The following is a 19,207-nucleotide window of genomic DNA, read 5'->3' as shown; positions in this document are numbered from 1 at the left end:
TTCCGCTTCCGGTCTACGAGGGTACGTAGACAACACTCTCCCCTCTCGTTGCTATGCATCACCATGATCTTGCGTGTGTGTAGAATTTTTTTGAAATTACTACGTTCCCCAACAGTGGTATCCGAGCCATGTCGTTCGGTTCGAAGAACGTCATCATTACCATGTCGTTCGGTTTGAAGAACGTCTTCATCACCATGTCGTTCGGTTTGAAGAACGTCAGCGCCACCTTCCAGCGCTGCATGCAGAAATGCCTGCTGCCACAACTCGGCCGCAACATCCACGTCTACGTGGACGACATCGTGGTGAAGACCAAGCAGCACCTCACGCTCCTCGACGATTTGAAGGAAACCTTCGCCAACCTGCGCGAATACAAGGTCAAGCTCAACCCAGAGAAATGCGTTTCCGGCGTCCCGGCCGGAAAGCTACTCGGTTTCCTCGTCTCGGAGCGTGGCATTGAGGCGAACTCGGAGAAGATCAAGGCCATCGAGTGCATGCGCAAGCCGGCTCGGCTGCGCGATGTCCAGAAGTTCACCGGCTGCTTGGCCTCGGTCAGCCAGTTTCTCAGCTGGCTGGGCGAGAGGGCCTTGCCCTTGTATCAACTGATGAGGAAGACGACGCTGTTCGAGTGGAACGACCGGGCGGATGAAGCCTTCTGGGATCTCAAGAGCATGCTCTCCACCGCACCTGTCCTGGCCGCCCCGGCCGAGAAGGAGCCGCTGTTTCTCTATATCGCCGCGACCTTGCGGTCGGTCAGCACGGTGATGGTGGTTGAGCGACCAGAGAAGGGCAAGGTTCAAGCCGTCCAGCGTCCCGTCTATTACTTGTGCGAGGTGCTCTCCGCGTCGAAACAGAACTACCCGCACTACCAGAAGATGTGTTATGGTGTATACTTCACCGCCAAGAAGCTGAAGCAATACTTCCAAGAGCATGTCGTCACTGTGGTCAGCACGGCCCCTCTTGGTGAGATCATCGGGTGCCGGGATGCCTCCGGCCGGGTCGCCAAGTGGGCGCTCGAGCTAGCCGGCCACACCATCCTCTACGAGCCCCGCACCAGGATCTAGTCCCAGGCTTTGGCCAACTTCCTCGTCGACTGGACCGAGACCCAGTACCTACCGCGACCGCCGGACTCAACGCATTGGTGCATGCACTTCGACGGCTCGAAGATGCGACTCGGCCTGGGGGCCGGCATCGTGCTATCCTCTCCCAAGGGCGATCGGCTCAAGTATGCACTACAGATCCACTTCGCCGCCTTCAACAACATCGCCGAGTACGAAGCCCTTGTGCACGACCTCCGGCTTGCCAAGGAACTCGGCATCCGGCGAATCCTATGCTTTGGCGACTCGGACCTGGTCGTCCAGCAGTGCTCCGGAGAGTGGGACGCCCACAACTCCAACATGGCAAGCTATCGCTTCCTCATCCAGAAGCTGTCTGGATTTTTCGAGGGCTGCGAGTTCCTCCACGTCCCGCACGCGGAGAATGAGGCGGCCGACACGCTTGCCAAGATCACCTCGTCCAGGCAGTCCATTCCGTTCGGCGTCTCCCTCGAGCACATGCACAAGCCACCCGTCAAGCCGTCTCCGTACTCTGAGTCCATCCATGTCCCGGACAACCCGGCCGCGCCTCAACCCGGCCCAGGGACTACTCTAGCCGACCCGGCCGCGCCTCAACCCGGCCCGGGGACTGGTCCAACCAACCTGGCCGCGCCTCAACCCGGCCCGGGGACTGCTCCAGCCATCCCGACCACACCCCAACCCGACCTTGGGCCGCTGAACCCGGCTCGGGGGCTGCCACCCAGGAACCCGTTGTGATGGCCGTCCTCACCGAGTTCGCGGCACCATCCTGGGCCCTGCCCATTTCGGAGTTCGTGGAGAACGGGGTCCTCCCAATAGACGAGACCGAAGCTCGGCAAGTACAGCGCCGAGCGTCCGCCTACAACATCATCAACAACGAGCTCGTCAAGCGCAGCTCCACCGGCGTGTTCCAGCGCTGCGTCGAGCAGGACAAGGGCATTGAGATCCTCCTCGACATACACCAGGGCGAGTGCGGGCACCACGCCGCCTCGCAGTCCCTGGTGGCCAAGGCTTTCCGCCATGGTTTCTACTGGCCCACGACCCTCGAAGATGCCGAGTCGCTCATCCTCAAGTGCGAGGGATGCCAACGCTTCAGCAAGCGCAGCCACCAGCCGGCGTAGGCACTCCGGACCATCCCGATCGCCTGGCCCTTCGCGGTCCGGGGACCCTACATGGTGGGACCCTTCAAGACCGCTCGAAGCGGCATGATGCACTTGCTGGTGGCGGTGGACAAATTCACCAAGTGGATCGAGGCAAGGCCGATCAAGAAGCTGAACGGTCCAACGACCGTTCGATTTATCAAAGATATCGTGGTACGCTATGACATGCCGAACAACATCATCACGAACAACGACACCAACTTCGCCAAGGGCGCGCTCGCGCAGTACTGCTCCATCTCCGGCATCCGCCTCGACCTGGCCTCCGTTGCTCATCCGCAATCCAACGCCCAGGTCGAGCAGGCGAAAGGCCTCATCCTATCCGGCATCAAGCCGCGGCTCGTCGAGCCGCTCGTCCGTTCCCCCGGCAGCTGACACGACGAGTTGCCGACTGTTCTCTGGAGTCTCCGCACCACGCCTAACCGGTCGACCGGGTTCACCTTGTTCTTCCTCGTCTACGGAGCAGAAGCCGTCATCCCGACCGACGTCGAGTTCGACTCACCACGCGTCACGATGTACACAGAAGCTGAAGCAAAAGAAGCACGCGAAGACGGCGTCGACTTGCTCGAAGAAGCGCTTCTCCTAGCGCTCACTCGCTCAGCCATCTACCAGCAAGGTCTGAGGCACTACCACAACAAGAAGATCAAGCCCCTCGCCTTCCGAGAGGGAGACCTTGTCCTCTGACTCATCCAGCAGCAGACGGGCCAGAACAAGCTGTCCTCCCCATGGGAGGGCCCCTTCATCATCAGCAAGGCCCTATGTGATCGCAACGCCTACTACCTCATCGACGCCCGCAAGTCGAACAAGCGCAAGAGAGACACAACCGGCGAAGAAACAACCCGGCCATGGAATGCAGAGCTACTCCGCCCATTTTACAGTTAGCTGTAAACACAAATTTTCTACAATAAGAAACCAAGCATCGCCTCCGCCAGAGCGCGCAGCCGCCGGGTCCGCAGAGGTGCCGGTATCCTCCTCCTCGGCGTCCGCGTAGACGCCCGTCTCCTTGGAGCTACCCTCTGGGTCGTCCAGAAGAAGGCCGTAATGCTCAGTGGGCACAACGCTGCCATCCTCCGCCCGCTCCTGCTGGAACTCATCATGGAAGGCGAACCCGGCGATATAGCCGGCCCGGGCGGCAATCCGGCTGGCCTCCGCCTGCAGCTGGCTCTCCGAGCCGGCTCGCTGGCCCATCAATGCATCCAACGCCAAGTCCGGATGCCACGACAACGCGAACCGAAGCACCATGTCGGCGCCAGCGCGAGCAGCAGAGACCCGCCACTCGTGAAGACGGTCCAGACCCGCCTCCAACCACCGGGCCCACCGCGTGAAGCTGCCTTGGCTGTGCTCCCTTGCCGACGCCGACACGAAGACCGTCGTCGCCGCCATCGTCCCCGCCGGCATCTCCGGCCACGCCGACCCCTCGCCGGCTTGCGCCCACGCCATCGCGGCTCTGACCGAGGCCTGGGTCGACGCCACCGCCAGCTCCGCCTCGACCCGGTTCCTATCCCGCCAGGCCAGGCCCTCGGCGTCGGCCGGGTCTAGGCCGAGGTTCGGATCCTCCGGCGCCTCGTACCCGTCTACGTCCTCGTCCCGGTCGGTGGTGCCGGATCGGCTCCTCCGGAACGCGGCGCCCTCGACGGACGCGGCATCCGTCGCCGCCAGCGCCAGCGAAATCGGCGACCTGAAGCACAAGACAAAAATGATTATGCTGAGTCGAGCAGGGCCGCTCTGCAACTTGGCTCGAGCACAAGAAATCACTTACCCCGGCACCACCGGAACTTCGGGCCTCGCTGCCCTTTCCCGCGAAGCACCGCGCCTCCTCTTGGCGGGCGGCTTCGCGCCTCCGGCCGGGTCCGCCGCGCGCTTCATGGCCGGGGCCCGCGGCGGGGCGATATCCTTCCTGTGCGGGCGCCGCGTCGTCCCCGCCCCCCGAGACGACCCGGCTCCGGCCGCACCACCGCCTCCTCCACACGGTGCTGCTGCGTCAACAGCTCGCATCAACATTTCTGAAGCCGTCCCATGACCGGCAACTCAAGGAATATAAACAAGGCTCACCTACTCGGTGCCCTACGCCTGTATCGGCGGCTGCCGCCTCCCCTCCATCTTTGGCCTCGGGCTCCTCCCAGGCGTCCCGCACCACCTGCGCCCGCGCCCGATCATAAGGGTGCCGGATGGCATTCAGAATTACCTCTGGCGTCGCGTTAGGACGAGCGAGAAGATAAGCGGCAGCGAAGTATGGAGACCAGGGACTCACCAACGTTCCCGGGTTCGCACGGCTGTACGGGGCCTTCCCGAACGCCCAGTAGACCCCCAAGTTGGCCTTGGAGATATCATTAACCTGGCGCGCGATCTGGTCGGCCATGAACTGCGTACTCGCCATGCAGTTGGGATCTTGGAGGCCGGCCATCTGGCCGATGAGGTGGCTGCGCCGCTGCAGCGGCAGCACCCGCCGGACGATGAAGACGGTGATGAGGTCGGTGCCGGTGAGCCCCTCCTGCTCCTTCATCACCGCCACCCGCTCGCACAGGTTGAGCACCTCCTACAATGGGTGCTTGGGGTAGTACCCCCAGTTCAGCTTCCCCCACGGCGGCGAGTTGATGAACGGCGGAAGGTTGATGCGGTCCTCGCCGACGCTGCAGACGTAGAAGAAGGAATTCTGCCATTTCTTGGCAGAATCCTCCAGCGGAATCTTCGGGCAGTCGGCGCCCGACCGCTTGCTGATGACGGCTGCCCCGCACTCAGACATCTCGCCGGCCTTCGGCCCCTGCTACTTCAGAGAGAAGTAGCGCACCCAGAGGTGGATCGAAGGCTCGACCCCCAGGTACCCCTCGCAGAGGGTGACGAAGCCGGACAGCTGCACGATCGAGCCGGCGCCGAGGTGATGAGGCTGGAGCCCGAAGAACTCCAGAAACTCGTGGAAGAAGCCGCTCGCGGGCAGCCCGAACCCGTGCTTGAAGTGCGGCAGGAAGACCACCCGCTCCGAGCCTCTGGGCCGCGGCTCTCGCTCGCCTTGCGGGAGGCGAGCCTCGACCTCCTCCGCCCTCGGCAGACGCCTGGTGTCGCGGAGGTAGGCGATGTCGTCAAGGGTGACGGTCGAGCCCATCTACGACCCTGACGGTAGTGCCATCGTCCCGCGCGCAAAGAGGAAGAAGAAAGGGGAACTGAAGATGGCAGGAAAGCTTTGCTCGGAACGGCGGGCGTCTCAGCTGGCGGTGACCGTCGGAAGCAGAGGGAGGACGAAGAGGCAGGGGTGCGCGAGCGTGAGTGATCTCCGCCGACCCCCTTGCCCCCAACTTATAGGCCACGATTCGAAACGTGGGGAAGTGGGATCATCTGCGCTCGCCCCTCCCACTCCCCCCGCAATAAGTGCGCACGTGCGCATGCAATAACTGCTTGGAGAATAGCAACCGACCTGCGGACGCCACAATAAATCCACGCGCATGGGCCGAGGGCATGCAACGGCGGGCCCCAGAGCGTCGCCCCATCCTATCGTGCGCGTGGCCTATCAGGCCCTTCCAGCTCCTAGACGCCATGTGGCGGCCGCGCGAAGCCCAAAGGATTGCCCAAGATTCGACGAGCTCCTCGGTTTCCCCCCGTGACCAAGACACCGCGATCCAGCTTCCGGAAGCCGGCACACAGTGCGTGTTGCCGGACCCGGCGGTCACCAAGTTTGCCTCTGCACAAGGGGGAAACTGCGAAGGCCCACCACCCGAAGACGGCGGACCTTCACAGCTTTGGGGACTACTGTCAGGGGGATGAACCCCAGGCAGGCAACGGAAACCGGATCCTTTTCAAAAACAACGGGGCCAGCATCGCCCCTCAATCCGGCCCGACCTTGGCCAAGTTGCTCGACTCGGCCAGGTCGCTCGATCCGGCCAAGCAGGCCGACCTGGCCAGACTCCTCGACTCGGCCCCAATAACCAAGCTCAAGACTTCTCCAGCAAGCCAGCACCGCCCTTGGCGTGTTCTCCAAACCCGAACAAGGGTCAGCGGCCGTCCCATCCCAGCCGTATGATGGGATGAATCACCGCCAACTAATGATCAACGCCACAATACCCCACCCATGCCTCTAGTCAGCCGGACGAGGCAACAGTGCCCTCCACCTACCCGCTGACTAGGGCCGGCATGGCTACAGTGCCCTATGCCTACCCACTAGCTAGGCCTGGCGTGGCAACAGTGTCCCAGCGTGACTAATGACGCCCACAAGCGGCGACCTAAAGGAGCGCCACTATAGCCGACTCAACTCGGCCATGCCCTGACGATCGACAAGACGGCACACGGTGCCCCCTAGGCGCATGGGGCCCGCGCCCGGAGAACCTGGCAAGCCCTAGTACCCGGCGGGTCCCAGCACCGGGTTCCTGGACACTGACAACCCGACCCTACGGCCTTGTAATATTACCCTTGTAACCCTGGGGGTTGACCTATAAAACCCCCCAGGAGCCCGCTTGCATACGGGCGGAACCCACTTCATTCACATGATCGGTCACACACAAAGAAACACCCGAGGAGAGGGAGCAGCCTAAGCCTTGGCCGGACCTCCTTCTCCCTCCATACAGCTCTAGGAGCAACTTTGTACTGTTAACTCTCCGGAGAGCCTCGAACCTGGGTATGTCTTGCGTCCCGCGCTCGCTCATGCCGACCTCGCCTCTGGAGCCCACCAGTGCCCTCGATCCTCCTCCTCTCTTTAGCCATCCCATGGCATCTTCCGTGCGCCCACCACAACAGAAGGCTAAGGCCAAAGCCCCGGCAAGGAAGCTGCCGTATGCGCTGATTGCCGGGAGGCTGCGGCTTCCGAGAAGGCTGGGAAAGGTGATGGGCCGTATTGCAAGATCCATCAGACCAAGGGCCATGATCTTCAAGAGTGTCATTAGGTTGAGCAGCTCGTCAAGAGGCAGAGAGCAGAATATGAGAAGCATGATAAGGAAAAAGGTCAGAATGGCGCTAGCGGGAAGGGCCGATGCGGTGAAGCAAATCGCCCTGGCAAGCCCTTTCGGAACCAAGGAAACCCCGCCATGGGCCGAGAGAAGGAAGTTTGCGATGATGAGAGTGATGGAGGGGATGAAGAGGAAACCAGTGAGTAGGAGTTCCAGAAGGCCATTGACGCCCTATGCATTGACGGGGGCGCATCCTTGCACTCCTCTCACCGCCAACTTAAACGGTGGGCATGTGAGGTCAATGCCGTGGAGCCAGCGGCAGAGGCTCGGAAGCCGCTCAAATGGTCACGCATGTCCATCATCTTTGACGAAGAGGACCATCCTCACCACACCACCGCGGTAGGATGCTTGCCATTGTTGGTCTCTCCAACAATTCGCAACCTCAAATTCACAAAGATGTTGGTTGACGGCGGGGCCGGGTTGAATCTGATTTCCCCAAAGGTCATTAGCAAACTCCAGATAGCAGAGGAAGAGCTAAAGGTCACGGGCATGTTTCAAGGAGTTAATCCTGGTAGGAGTCATCCTAAGGGAAAGATCACGTTGCCAGTGACATTTGTGGGAGAACTGAACTATCGGACTGAGAAGGTTGTGTTTGATGTGGTTGACCTCCCCCGCCGTACAATGGGATTCTTGGACACCCAACTCTGGCAAAGTTCATGGCGGCATCCCACTATGCCTACAACACCTTGAATATGCCAGGGCCGATAGGAGTCATTTCCATTCTGTCAGATGAGAAGGACGCAATCATTTGCGTGGATAAGATGTACCAAAATGCAGTCGCGGCAGAGGCAGCAGAAGTTCCCGCCAAGGACAACAGAGGAAAGAAGAAGGATAACAGGGACACTATCTAGGAATCCGGGAAGCGTACCTCTTCGGAGTGCGCTGTGCCTGTTGATGACTTGATGGAGATTTCCAACAACAAGAGATCCAAGGTTGCTACGCCACATGTGAAGAAGGTCACGGCAAGGCTGGCTGGCATTGATGGTACCTTCACTATCAGCGCCACCGTTGATGACAAATAGGAAAGTGTGCTCGTTGCCTTCCTGCAGGCGAATATCGATGTGTTTTCCTGGCAACCATCTGATATCCCCGGTGTTCCCAGGGAGGTAATCGAGCACCACCTTGCTGTTTTCCCACATGCCCGACCTGTGAAGCAGAAAGTTCGAAAGCAGGCCTTGGAGAGGCAGCAGTTCATTGCAGAGGAGATTAAGAAGCTTGAGGCAGCTGGTCTGGTCAGAAGAGTGCTACATCCAACATGGTTAGAAAACCCAGTGGTCGTTCGCAAGGTTATTGGGAAATGGAGACTTTGCATAGATTTCACAAATCTCAACAAGGCTTGCCCAATGGACCCATTTCCCTTGCCGCGCATCGACCATATTTTGGACTCCACTTCAGGTTGTGATTTTCTCCTTTTTGGATGCATGCTCTGGGTATCATCAGATATTCATGTCCAAGGAAGACGAAGAAAAGACCTTGTTCATCACCCCATGTGGTATGTACTGCTTTGTACGCATGCCTTTCAGGTTAAAAAGTGTTGGGTTCACTTTTGCAAGAGCATTCCAGATTGGTTTTGAGCGACAGTTGCACAGAAACATTAAGGCTTATATGGATGATATTGGGGTCAAGACTAAGGACAGATCAACCCTCATCCAGGATTTAGAGGATATGTTTGCTAATCTGCGCAAGATCAACTTGAAGCTGAATCTGGAGAAGTGTGTATTTGGCGTTCCCTCCGACAAGCTACTTGGGTTCTTCGTATCCCATCATGGGATCGAAGCCAACCCCGACAAGATCAAGGCTATCAAGCAGATCCAGGCACCTAGGATAGTCAAGGATGTAAGGTGTCAGACAGGGTGCGTTGCCACGGTTAGCAGATTCATCTCCAAGTCTGCCGAGGGCACCCTGCCATTCTTCAAAATCTTGAAGAAGGCATGGCCCACGAAGTGGACCCCAAAAGCAAATGCAACTTTACAAGAGTTAAAGACCTGCTTGTCTTCTGTGTCCACCTTGGTTGCCCCTAAACCACAAGAGCCGTTGCTGCCATACCTGGCGGCAACTAATCAAGTGGTTAGTGCAGCCCTGGTAGCACAACGAGAAGTAGAGGAATCAAAGAGTGAACAAAGCCCGACAGGACCGGATGAGGATCAGGACAAAGAAGAGCACAACAGCAGGGCCAACCCCAAGGACACGGAAAGGAAGAAAGTGGTGCATCACCCAGTCTACTTTGTCAGCTCCCTGTTACAGAGGGGTAGATCAAGGTACTCTGGTGTGCAAAAGTTGAGTTTTGGTCTCATCATGGCCTCAAGGAAACTGCGCCACTGCTTCCAAGCCCATGAGATCACGGTTGTCACCCGCTTCCCATTGCAAAGGATACTCCAAAACCCTGAGGCTACTGGTAGAATAGTGGAGTGGGCTTTGGAGTTATCTAGATTTGGCCTACAGTTTGAGAGCACATCAATAATTCAGAGTAGGGCATTGGCAGAGTTTATTGCAGAATGGATGCCAACCCTTGATAAAGAAATGCTGGAAACAATTATGCCCGGCAAGGAAGCACCCCAAGAATGGATCATGTATTTTGATGGTGCCTTCTCCCTGCAAGGTGCAGGTGCTGGCGTGCTTCTCATTGCTCCCACGGGGAAGCACTTGAAGTACGTCGTCCAGATGCACTTTCCCCGGGAGGAGGCAACCAACAATACAACAGAGTATGAATGGCTCCTTGTCGGGCTCAAGATTGCCACATAATTGGGAATGAAGAACCTGATCATTCAAGGAGATTCACAGCTTGTGGTGAGACAAGTCAACAAGCATTACCAAAGTACATTGATGGATGCATACGTGGAGGAAATGAGAAGATTGGAGGAGCGCTTTGACGGATTGCAAACAAAGTACGTACCCCGTGCGGAAAACAGTATAGCTGATCATCTGTCAAAGTGTGCTGTGTAGAAGCTTCATGTGGAACCAAGAACTTTTGTTCTCCATCTTACTCAGCCCTCCGTATCCCCGGCAACAATGGCCTAGAAAAGGAGGAAGCTGGACTCCGGTAAGCCTCTCCCGGTAGAGCCTCCGGGGGTTCCTAGTAGGGACCCTGCCGGAAACAACTCCCCATCGCTTGTCGGGCTGCGCTCTCTTGCTGGGCCACTGGTCCCTGTGGCACCCCGGCTCAGAGAAACCGGAACGCCCCGTATTCCAGCCCAGAGATCGAGGAGAAGTCTTCTGGAATACGGCACTGCTTAGCATAGAACAAACCAGCTTTCTATTATTACACGAATATGAATACAAGGTCTCCGATATTACAATGAATAACATCGGCACGGCGACACTACACCATCAACAGTTGCTCTATGCAAGCAGCAGAACAACTCAAAGCAGCGGAAAAACTTCTAGTAGCGGAACAACGACGATAGTGGTGAACTCCACTTTGAAGGGACTCTGGCTGGAACGCTTATCCTAGCTCACACGAACTGAAACCATGACAAGCAATCAAGCAATCACGACATGACCTGCAAACTGGTATGACACGATAGGTCAGTACATTGAATGTACTTGCAAGCTCACAATAACCAGAAGCATTCAAGACAAACAACAGCATGTCAATTACAGGTTAATCAGGAATTTATCATGAGATCATCAGGATAACATGGCATGAACCACATGAACATGATACAGCTAGAGCAATATGAGCATGGCATGAACATATAAATCTGACGATACTAGCATGCAACATGATGATACTAGATGCACCATTTATTCTGCTCGGGTTACCTCGTAAGCATCACATGCATCACTTACCAACCTCGGACATCACACGATCATCTTAGGATCAAATCAAACTTGGTATAAACAATACCATAGTATTCATTAAATGACCACAAGGAGCTTGATCTTTACCCATGATTTTCACACAACATCACGAATATCCAACAACAAGGTATCCTCGATACCTTGGTGATCATCTCATGATCACAAACGGAACCACTCTTGGTTCAATGGGTTACCTCGTAACCAAACAGTGATCATTCATGGATCACATACGGAACCACTCTGGGCTCAACGGGTTACCTCATAACCAAACGGTGATCATTCACGGATCACGTAACCAACTTATGTCCTCATCGAACCAGGGTTGTTATTAATCAAGTTATTATTATTACTGTTGACCCATAGTGTGACGAACTACGAACTAGGCCCTTATCCGCGGGCACGTCTATCGATAGATTTAATGTACACTCTGCAGAGGTTAGTACACTGTACCCACACCACGAAACCCATGGCCTCGCACTCCCATTCGGGTGGACCAACGGCGTTCCGACAAAACCGTCCTACTGCCATGACACTCTGCCAGCCACTCCGATCAACTCCCCTTTGGGTCAGGTCATGGGTGGCCCCGTGCCTACCAAAGGCACCAATGGCCACCATCGTGGCAAAACAGTCCCAAACGGGGACAAGGATCCATACAACAACAACGGGCACACAAGGCTTATGTCCGCCTACCTGATCGGGGTCGCGCGCACCCATAACCTTCCCTCGTTGGAGGCACCAGTGAGAGGCACGACAATAGACCCGGTTAGGACCTTCCCATAAAGGTAAGCGTGGTTGCACCGGTCAGCTTGATATGGTGGCACCATGACTCAGCCAACAGTTGTTCAAGTTCAATTTACTCCGGTTAAACTTGAGTGCAATATGTTGAGCCATGATAAAATAACATGATGCAATTACAATGCATGAGCATGATATCAACATAAGGACGGGGTGCAGCATAACTATCCACCATATCAACAAAGAATCATATCCAACTGAGCATAGCATAATGACGAGCATGAATATCACAAGTACAACACTACTCATAGCATAACATGACCACTAGCATCAACCATAAATACCATGCATGAACTCATCAATAACATTACCGAGTAAACACTTAACCAACTAACAGCAAAGGAACAATGCATATTACAGGCACTGGGTAATTGACGACAGTCATGCATCGAAGAACATGACCAACCCAACATGTACTACTATCGAGCATGACCAATATGAAAGTAATACTAGCAGGTAGAACATGATAACAGAGTGCAAGGAACATAGCATGACGGTAATCACCATCCACAAGCATGACTGAAATAACGACAACAGTAGCAAAACAATCATATGGTTATTAAAGATTCAAGTTGAAAACCAATGGTACTGCATGGCTATCATGCAAATGGTGGTTGTGGCTTGCCTGGGGTGGAAGAAATCACCGGGAAGAAGTTTGAGAATCTCGTGGAAAGAATCACTAGAAAACTTTCTCTCTCGGAGGGGCTGATTAATCCTAAGGGCAAAATGGTCATTTTCAGAATGTCAAAACATGGTGAAAATGATACCTACAGAACGGGCTCGACGAAACGGAAAAGTGGGCTTTGGATTCACCTCATTTGGAGTTGTGGGCAAAAAGACATGAAAGTTTTTCTTCCAGGGACCCATATGTAATAAAATCATCACAAACAGGCCCTTGGCTGGAAAAACAGAACATGTACTACGGAGAAATACGCCTTTGCCTCGGGGAAGCGTATTCTAGGCTGAAACAGAGAGAAAATACGCTTTCAATAAAAGAAAACATACTCTGTCCGAAGGAGAGAAAAAATACGCTTTCCGAAAGCGAAAACGTACTCGGGTGTTGACGCTTCCACTTGCCATGCGGGCAGAGGCGGGGCCAGGCACTCGGGTCGCTGATGGGCGGGTCCCACGCGGCTTCTCTCTCCTCCTGCACTCCTTCTTCTTTCTCGTCGACGGGGCGCTGGGCAGAGGCGAGGCCGGCCACCCCGACGACGATAGCCGGTGGCACGGTCCACCATTCGAGGCGCCTGACCTACTGGCTTGATCAGCAGAACCAGGCGGTCCCCTTCAGGTAGGACACGACCATCGACGAGCTTGGGAGAGCGCAGGAAGCCAGCCACGGCGGACGGCTACTTCGGACGAAGATGGGCAACGCCGTCCGGTCGTGGAGAAGAGGGGCAGGTGGTACCGGGAGGCTTGCGGTGGTGGAGGATGTCTCTGGTGGTGATAGAACGGAGGGAGAGAGCTCGGCTCGCTCGGATTCAAGCAGAGGCCGTCGGCAGCCGAGGTGGTCATCGGAGGGCTCGGGAGCTCTTGGAGCTCAGGGAAGTGGTCGGGGAGGCTTCTGGTAGTGAGTAAGGTCGAGTAGTGAGGAGAAACGCACCCGGAACGGCCTTATATAGGCAGGGGAGGGGTGTGCCGCACTATCGTCACCGCAGACGCGTGGCCGGCGCCGCGGATGCGTGTGCACGCGCATGAGCTCGGGGTTAGGCGACGAGTGGGAATAGGAGGGAGAGCTCACGGGGAAGAGGCGACCAAGGGAGCGCAGGGAGGAAGAGACAAGGAGGAAGACGATGGTCGGCGCACTATGCTCCCGTGGGCGTTCGGCGGCAAGGGTCGGTGAGAAAGCGGACGGAGGGTGGTGAGCTGTACATTGGGTGGCGACGACGCGGTAAAACTGTGAGACATGCTCATGGGTGCGAAGACGACGAGAGGAGGAGTGGCCCGAGCAAGAAACCATCCAGCTCGCGTCCATGGCAAGCCAGAGCTCGTGGTCACCGCGCGCACTGGCATGTGGCGGGGGAGATGGGCTGGAACCTGTTGTCTAGTGGTAAGTTCTTCTAGGGGAGGTTTCAATTGCGGTGGTAGTTCGGTGAAAATCGCTTTGGTTAAATGGTGATCTACCTCTGAATTTTACTGTAGTAAACTTGAACATGCACTGGTGATTTACAGGGAGGAGAGTGGGAGCAATGGAGTTGTCTTCGAGGTTTAGGGTAAGGACTTTCATCTTGGTAACTTTGAGAAGATTTGGACCAGTAATGAATAGTTGCTTCACAACTGCATTTTTGGTCCAGAAATAAGATTTGGATGATGCACTCTCATGGAGCATCAACTTGAGCTCAAATTTGGCAAGGCTTAGTTATTTGGTCATAGTAAGAAGCTGTAAAAATTTCATACCAATTGGATTCACCAAAATGGTACTTCCTTCACAACTATCTTTACTCACCAGAATCTTGGAATAATTTTGGTGAACAAATGGCTGAATTAAATGATCCCAAATTGGGTGGAGAGATGTTATTGGCATAGGAGCATGATCTGGTAATTTATCAGGATTTTTGAAGCAATATAAATTATACATGCTTCACAACCTGAAAATATTAACAGAAGCAAAGATTTGATCCTGTGCTCACATAGATGATTGGATGGGGCTGAAATTTGGAGGAGGGAGATAATATGACCTCAAGAAGAGGCATGCAAAATTTCAACTAATTTGGAGAGTCCTAGTTAGTACTTCCTTCACAGTGGCTTCTGTTTGACATAAACTTTGAAAAATCACTGAGGAAGATTGGCTAGGAAAATAAAGTTAAATTTTGGCATGTGGCAATTATTTGGACATAAAAGAATTCCCAACAAGTTTGGGAGGAAACAAGATAAGATAAATCACACTTGCTTCACAAAGTGCCACTCTGGACAGAAAGGAAGAATAATTATTGGGGAATTATTCTTGGGATAGGACCGGAAAGTTTGGGAATATTTGAGCAACATATGACCCAAAGGAATTATGAGAATTATTTGGGAATTTTTGGATGGACAGAAATATAGGTGGCTCACAACCTGGGGCAGACAGGGTTATTCCTTTAATAGAAAAATGAATTTTCCCTAGAAAAGAAATTAGGGTTTGGTCAAGCAGTGGAGTGACATGATCTTGGCAAGGTTTTGAGAATCATGAGTCACTTGGGGGAGTAAATGAAGATGATTTCCCAGGTGACAAGGCCACATAACCACTCCAACAAGAAAAACAGAGCAAAAACCAATAATTCAAAAAGAAGAAGAAAAGGGCCAAAAACCAGGCTGTTACAAACCTCCCCCCTTAAAGAAATCTTGTCCTATATATTTGGTTGCTCAGGGAACAAGTATGACTTGAGGACACCGTTTCCAGCTCGGGTATCCTTTTTCCTTTATTTATTGTTCCCCCAAGAATTTCAGATGATTAACTTACCTTGCTTTGGGGTGGCTTACTTCACCTTTCCCTAGATTCTGATGGGCTTTGCTCATATACCAATTCTTTTTTTTACCGATGTTGATTCTCCATACCTGTGGTGATATCAATGGATCTGAGCATAAATTTTCTTTTGGTCATGAAAACCTTTTACTTCTGTCATGGGGTTGCTTCAAATAAATACATGCCTTCTGGTTTCAATAAATGCTGAGAATTCATCATGTCCATCTTCTGACGGACTCTGACTGCTCATAAGTGGTACTGATTTATTTTGATTTATTCCTTTGGCTCGAGCATGAGATATGTACCAAAGATTCGACTGCCTTTTGTCAGGAGCAATATAACGGTGTATGGAGTTATAGCTATGTCATACCTCAAGTATTTTCATCTTGAGACTGGCCTAACAGGGGGCTGACGGACAATTTCTTTTCCTGACAGACTGACCGTGTATTTGATTCCATTGGTGAGTATACCAGGTCTGAGCTGATTGTTTGGATTTTGATTTTCTCATTTTGTTGGTATACCCATTTGGATTTTCCACCCTAACCACTCCAAGCGGGCCAGCGGGACATGAAATCCTTGTAAAACAGAGTAGGACGCTAAGGGTATGCCTTTGTGGACCCATATGGAATTATGGCCTCCAACTGATTTGAGTATCCGGACCCTGATGGTCGTGCAAAAAAAATCATCATACCTTTGTTGCCAGTCTCACCCTTTAACAATCATGATTTTCTTTGTGAGGAGACCTTACCGGAATAACTTGGCGACACCTGTCCTTAATTCTTCGTATGACCAGGGACGTGATTAGTGCAATATTTTTGACATTATTCCCTTGTGCCTGTTTTCTGACCTGGGTCCGCACACATATGACATATACCGGGGTTTGTAGCTGTACGGAGCTCATTGCTATGGCCAATCATACAAGAAGGTGACAAGGTTTTAGGACATCTCCGTGTCAGTTGCGGGAATAATGACCATTTTCAAGACTGGTGATTCGGTGATGTCATCCCCAGAATCTTGTCAATTCTTGTAATTCATGGGATGTATCTCTGCTTATTTTCCTTTGCCCGACTCGTGAGGTTGTGGGATCCTCACTTTCCTTAGGTATATCTGTTGGATCATTGCCGCAATCTCGTATGAGTGACTAATATGACTGGGCATACATGCTCACCATATATAAGATCCACATGCAACCAAACATTGGCTTTCTGAAGAAGACACATGCCCGTACTGATTTGTGCTTCCGACAAAATGTTGCGAGTCTGATTCTTGAGCGGTACTGCTTATCATATAACCTCTAAGGATGGTGTATTAGTATGATACTGACGCAGACTGAATGGCTTACGAGAGAATCCATCTGAGTAGCTTGCTGAGGAAGACTTGTTATCTTCTGCTCCAATATTTTGTCTGGGTATCGTGCAAAAGAAGGCTCTATAGCTTACGCATGAAGCTTGGTCTGATTATTGTGCTGGAGAAGCCTGAGTTCCGTACTTGAGAAGCTTCTCCTCGGGTTTGCTTGTTGAGAAAAATTCATTTTCGTCTATCAGAAGCTTTTACCGCGGTATCTTGCTGAGAAAGACTGGGTATCTTGGACCAGAAATTGTGCACATATCATGCTGAGGAAAATTGAGGAGCCTTGCATCATAAATTTCTTCCGATAGCGTGTGGCGGAAGACCAAGTTTCTTACATCCAAAGCTTTATACTAATATTCAGACTAAAATCTACACACACGCCCATAATATTCTGGGGCTGATTATCTGCATGAGAAAATTTGTTTGACTGTCTGCGTTGAGCATATCACATTCTGACTTTATTTCAGATGATAACATATTTCAAGCATCATGCATGGCTGAGCCAAAGTTTTGTACACGATCCATACATTTGACTGAAAATGTACCGTTGATCTTGTACCTGACTTGTCTTGCTGCTGACTTGATCATTACTGCTATGAGAATTTTGTACTGATGTAGACCTGAGTGATCAGCACTGTTGTGAGGAGTGCACACTAATGCAAAATGGATTATCAGCCTCAACATCAGATATTCCCCATTTCACTATAGTCGGCTGAGAATTCCATTCTGTTTAGCTGAGGTTCCAAACGTTTGAAATCCTTATCACTTCTTCGGGTCCAGTGTCAGTTGATGAGAAACTCTTTATAGGGGAAAATAATGTAACACCGGGGCCCAAAAGAAAGAAACAAAAGAAAACTCAACTAAACAAAATCACACAACAACAATCAATTCACACACAATCAATGTCACATATTACTGTTAGTCACACAATATGCATGCCTACTTAAGCACACAAATCTCGTGGGATCTTCGGTTCTACGATCTAGCATGCTGTGACGGTGTGCACGAGGATGAATAAATGTGTGGAAGAATTGGTGTGAACAACGCTACACCAAGTGCTAGCTTAGCCAGGTAGCAACCTGGACTAGCTCGGAGGCGAGGACGCACTCGATAAACCTGTAATGGGATACGAAGGTTGCAACCACATTATTATCAAGCGGACAGAAAAAGATCCGTACTCGTCCAAGGAATAGGATAGCGGGGGGAAACTGAGGCTGCTGACATTGCCCTTTCTTGATAACTAAGATAATTAAGGGTTGCCAACATGACAAAATGAAGAGCGATTCGGGATAGAAGCATGTCCATCACCGAAATGATAGGTGGGGCTGAAAGGAGGATATCGGCGAGATACCTGAGCACCAGTTTTGTAAACGGTGTCGGGATCACTTGGCATCACTCTGCTGGGACAGAAATGACACCAAACACCGAAGAACGAGCAAGAAAAGAAAAACTGGAGAAATGCAAAGGCTGAGCTATAGTGGATCCGAACCGATGCCAGCTACACTCACCAGATAAACCGTTAGCAACAAATACTAAGGCTATATGCGTGCTATGCAACAAACAAATGCAGTAACCAAAAGCAATAAACAAGCTGAACTATAAACTACTGATTTCTACCGGTTTCTACCGCTCGCGCTGACTAGGGCGTCCTACAGCCAGACCTGCTTTCATACCAAGCGCTGTGGCACCCCGGCTCAGAGAAACCGGAACGCCCCGTATTCCGGCCCACAGATCAAGGAGAAGTCTTCTAGAACACGGCACTGCTTAGCATAGAACAAAACAACTTTCTATTATTACACGAATATGAATACAAGGTCTCTGATATTACAATGAATAACATCGGCACGTCGACACTACGCCATCCTCAGTTGCTCTATGTAAGCAGCAGAACAACTCAAAGCAGCGGAAAAATTCTAGCAGCGGAACAATGACGACGGTGGTGAACTCCACTCCACAGGGACTCTGCCTGGAACGCTTATCCTAGCTCACACGAACGGAAACCACGACAAGCAATCAAGCAATCACGGCATGACCTGCAAACTGGCATGACACGCCAGGTCAGTACATTGAATGTACTTGTAAGCTCACAATAACCAGAAGCATTCAAGACAAACAACAACATCGCAATTACAGGTTAATCAGGAATTTATCATGAGATCATCAGGATAACATGGCATGAACCACATGAACATGATACAGCTAGAGCAATATGATCATGGCATGAACATATAAATCTGACAATACTAGCATGCAACATGATGATACTAGATGCACCATTTATTCTGCTCGGGTTACCTCATAACCATCACAAGCATCACTTACCAACCTCGGACATCACACGATCATCTTAGGATCAAATCAAACTTGGTATAAACAATACCATATTATTCATTAAATGACCATAAGGAGCTTGATCTTTACCCATGATTCTCGCACAACATCACAAATATCCAACAACAAGGTATCCTCGATACCTCGGTGATCATCTCATGATCACAAATGGATCCACTCTTGGTTCAATGGGTTACCTCGTAACCAAATGGTGATCATTCACAGATCACAAACAGAACCACTCTGGGCTCAACGGGTTACCTCGTAACCAAACGGTGATCATTCACGGATCACGTAACCAACTTATCTCCTCATCGAACCAGGGTTGTT

At 52.3% G+C, this 19,207-nt stretch overlaps 2 protein-coding genes across 2 annotated transcripts; both read left to right on the top strand.

Moving 5' to 3' along the window:
• Window positions 1-1,807: 1,807 nt before the first annotated feature.
• On the top strand, window positions 1,808-2,191 carry LOC147971388 (uncharacterized). The gene has a single exon (XM_087523952.1). The coding sequence runs from the start codon at window positions 1,808-1,810 to the stop codon at window positions 2,189-2,191; it is 384 nt and encodes a 127-aa protein (XP_087380078.1).
• Window positions 2,192-2,395: 204 nt separating this feature from the next.
• Window positions 2,396-2,911, top strand: LOC147971387 (uncharacterized). Its single transcript, XM_087523951.1, has 2 exons — window positions 2,396-2,585; window positions 2,694-2,911. Exons 1-2 carry the CDS (start codon window positions 2,396-2,398, stop codon window positions 2,909-2,911), a joined length of 408 nt encoding a protein of 135 aa, XP_087380077.1.
• Window positions 2,912-19,207: the final 16,296 nt, after the last annotated feature.

The sequence above is a fragment of the Triticum urartu genome, chromosome 5A, assembly GCF_056163025.1.
Source record: "Triticum urartu cultivar PI428250 chromosome 5A, HENAU_Tu73, whole genome shotgun sequence".
Classification (NCBI taxonomy): Eukaryota; Viridiplantae; Streptophyta; class Magnoliopsida; order Poales; family Poaceae; genus Triticum; species Triticum urartu.
The sequence above is the reverse complement of the archived record's forward strand: the minus strand, read 5'-3'. Positions and strand labels throughout refer to the sequence as shown.

Coding starts and splice junctions, on each gene's coding strand:
- LOC147971388 (XM_087523952.1), top strand. CDS start 1,808: ATGGCCGTCCTCACCGAGTTCGCGGCACCATCCTGGGCCCTGCCCATT.
- LOC147971387 (XM_087523951.1), top strand. CDS start 2,396: ATGCCGAACAACATCATCACGAACAACGACACCAACTTCGCCAAGGGC. Junction 2,586..2,693: donor GCTCGTCGAGCCGCTCGTCC/GTTCCCCCGGCA, acceptor TCTACGGAGCAG/AAGCCGTCATCCCGACCGAC.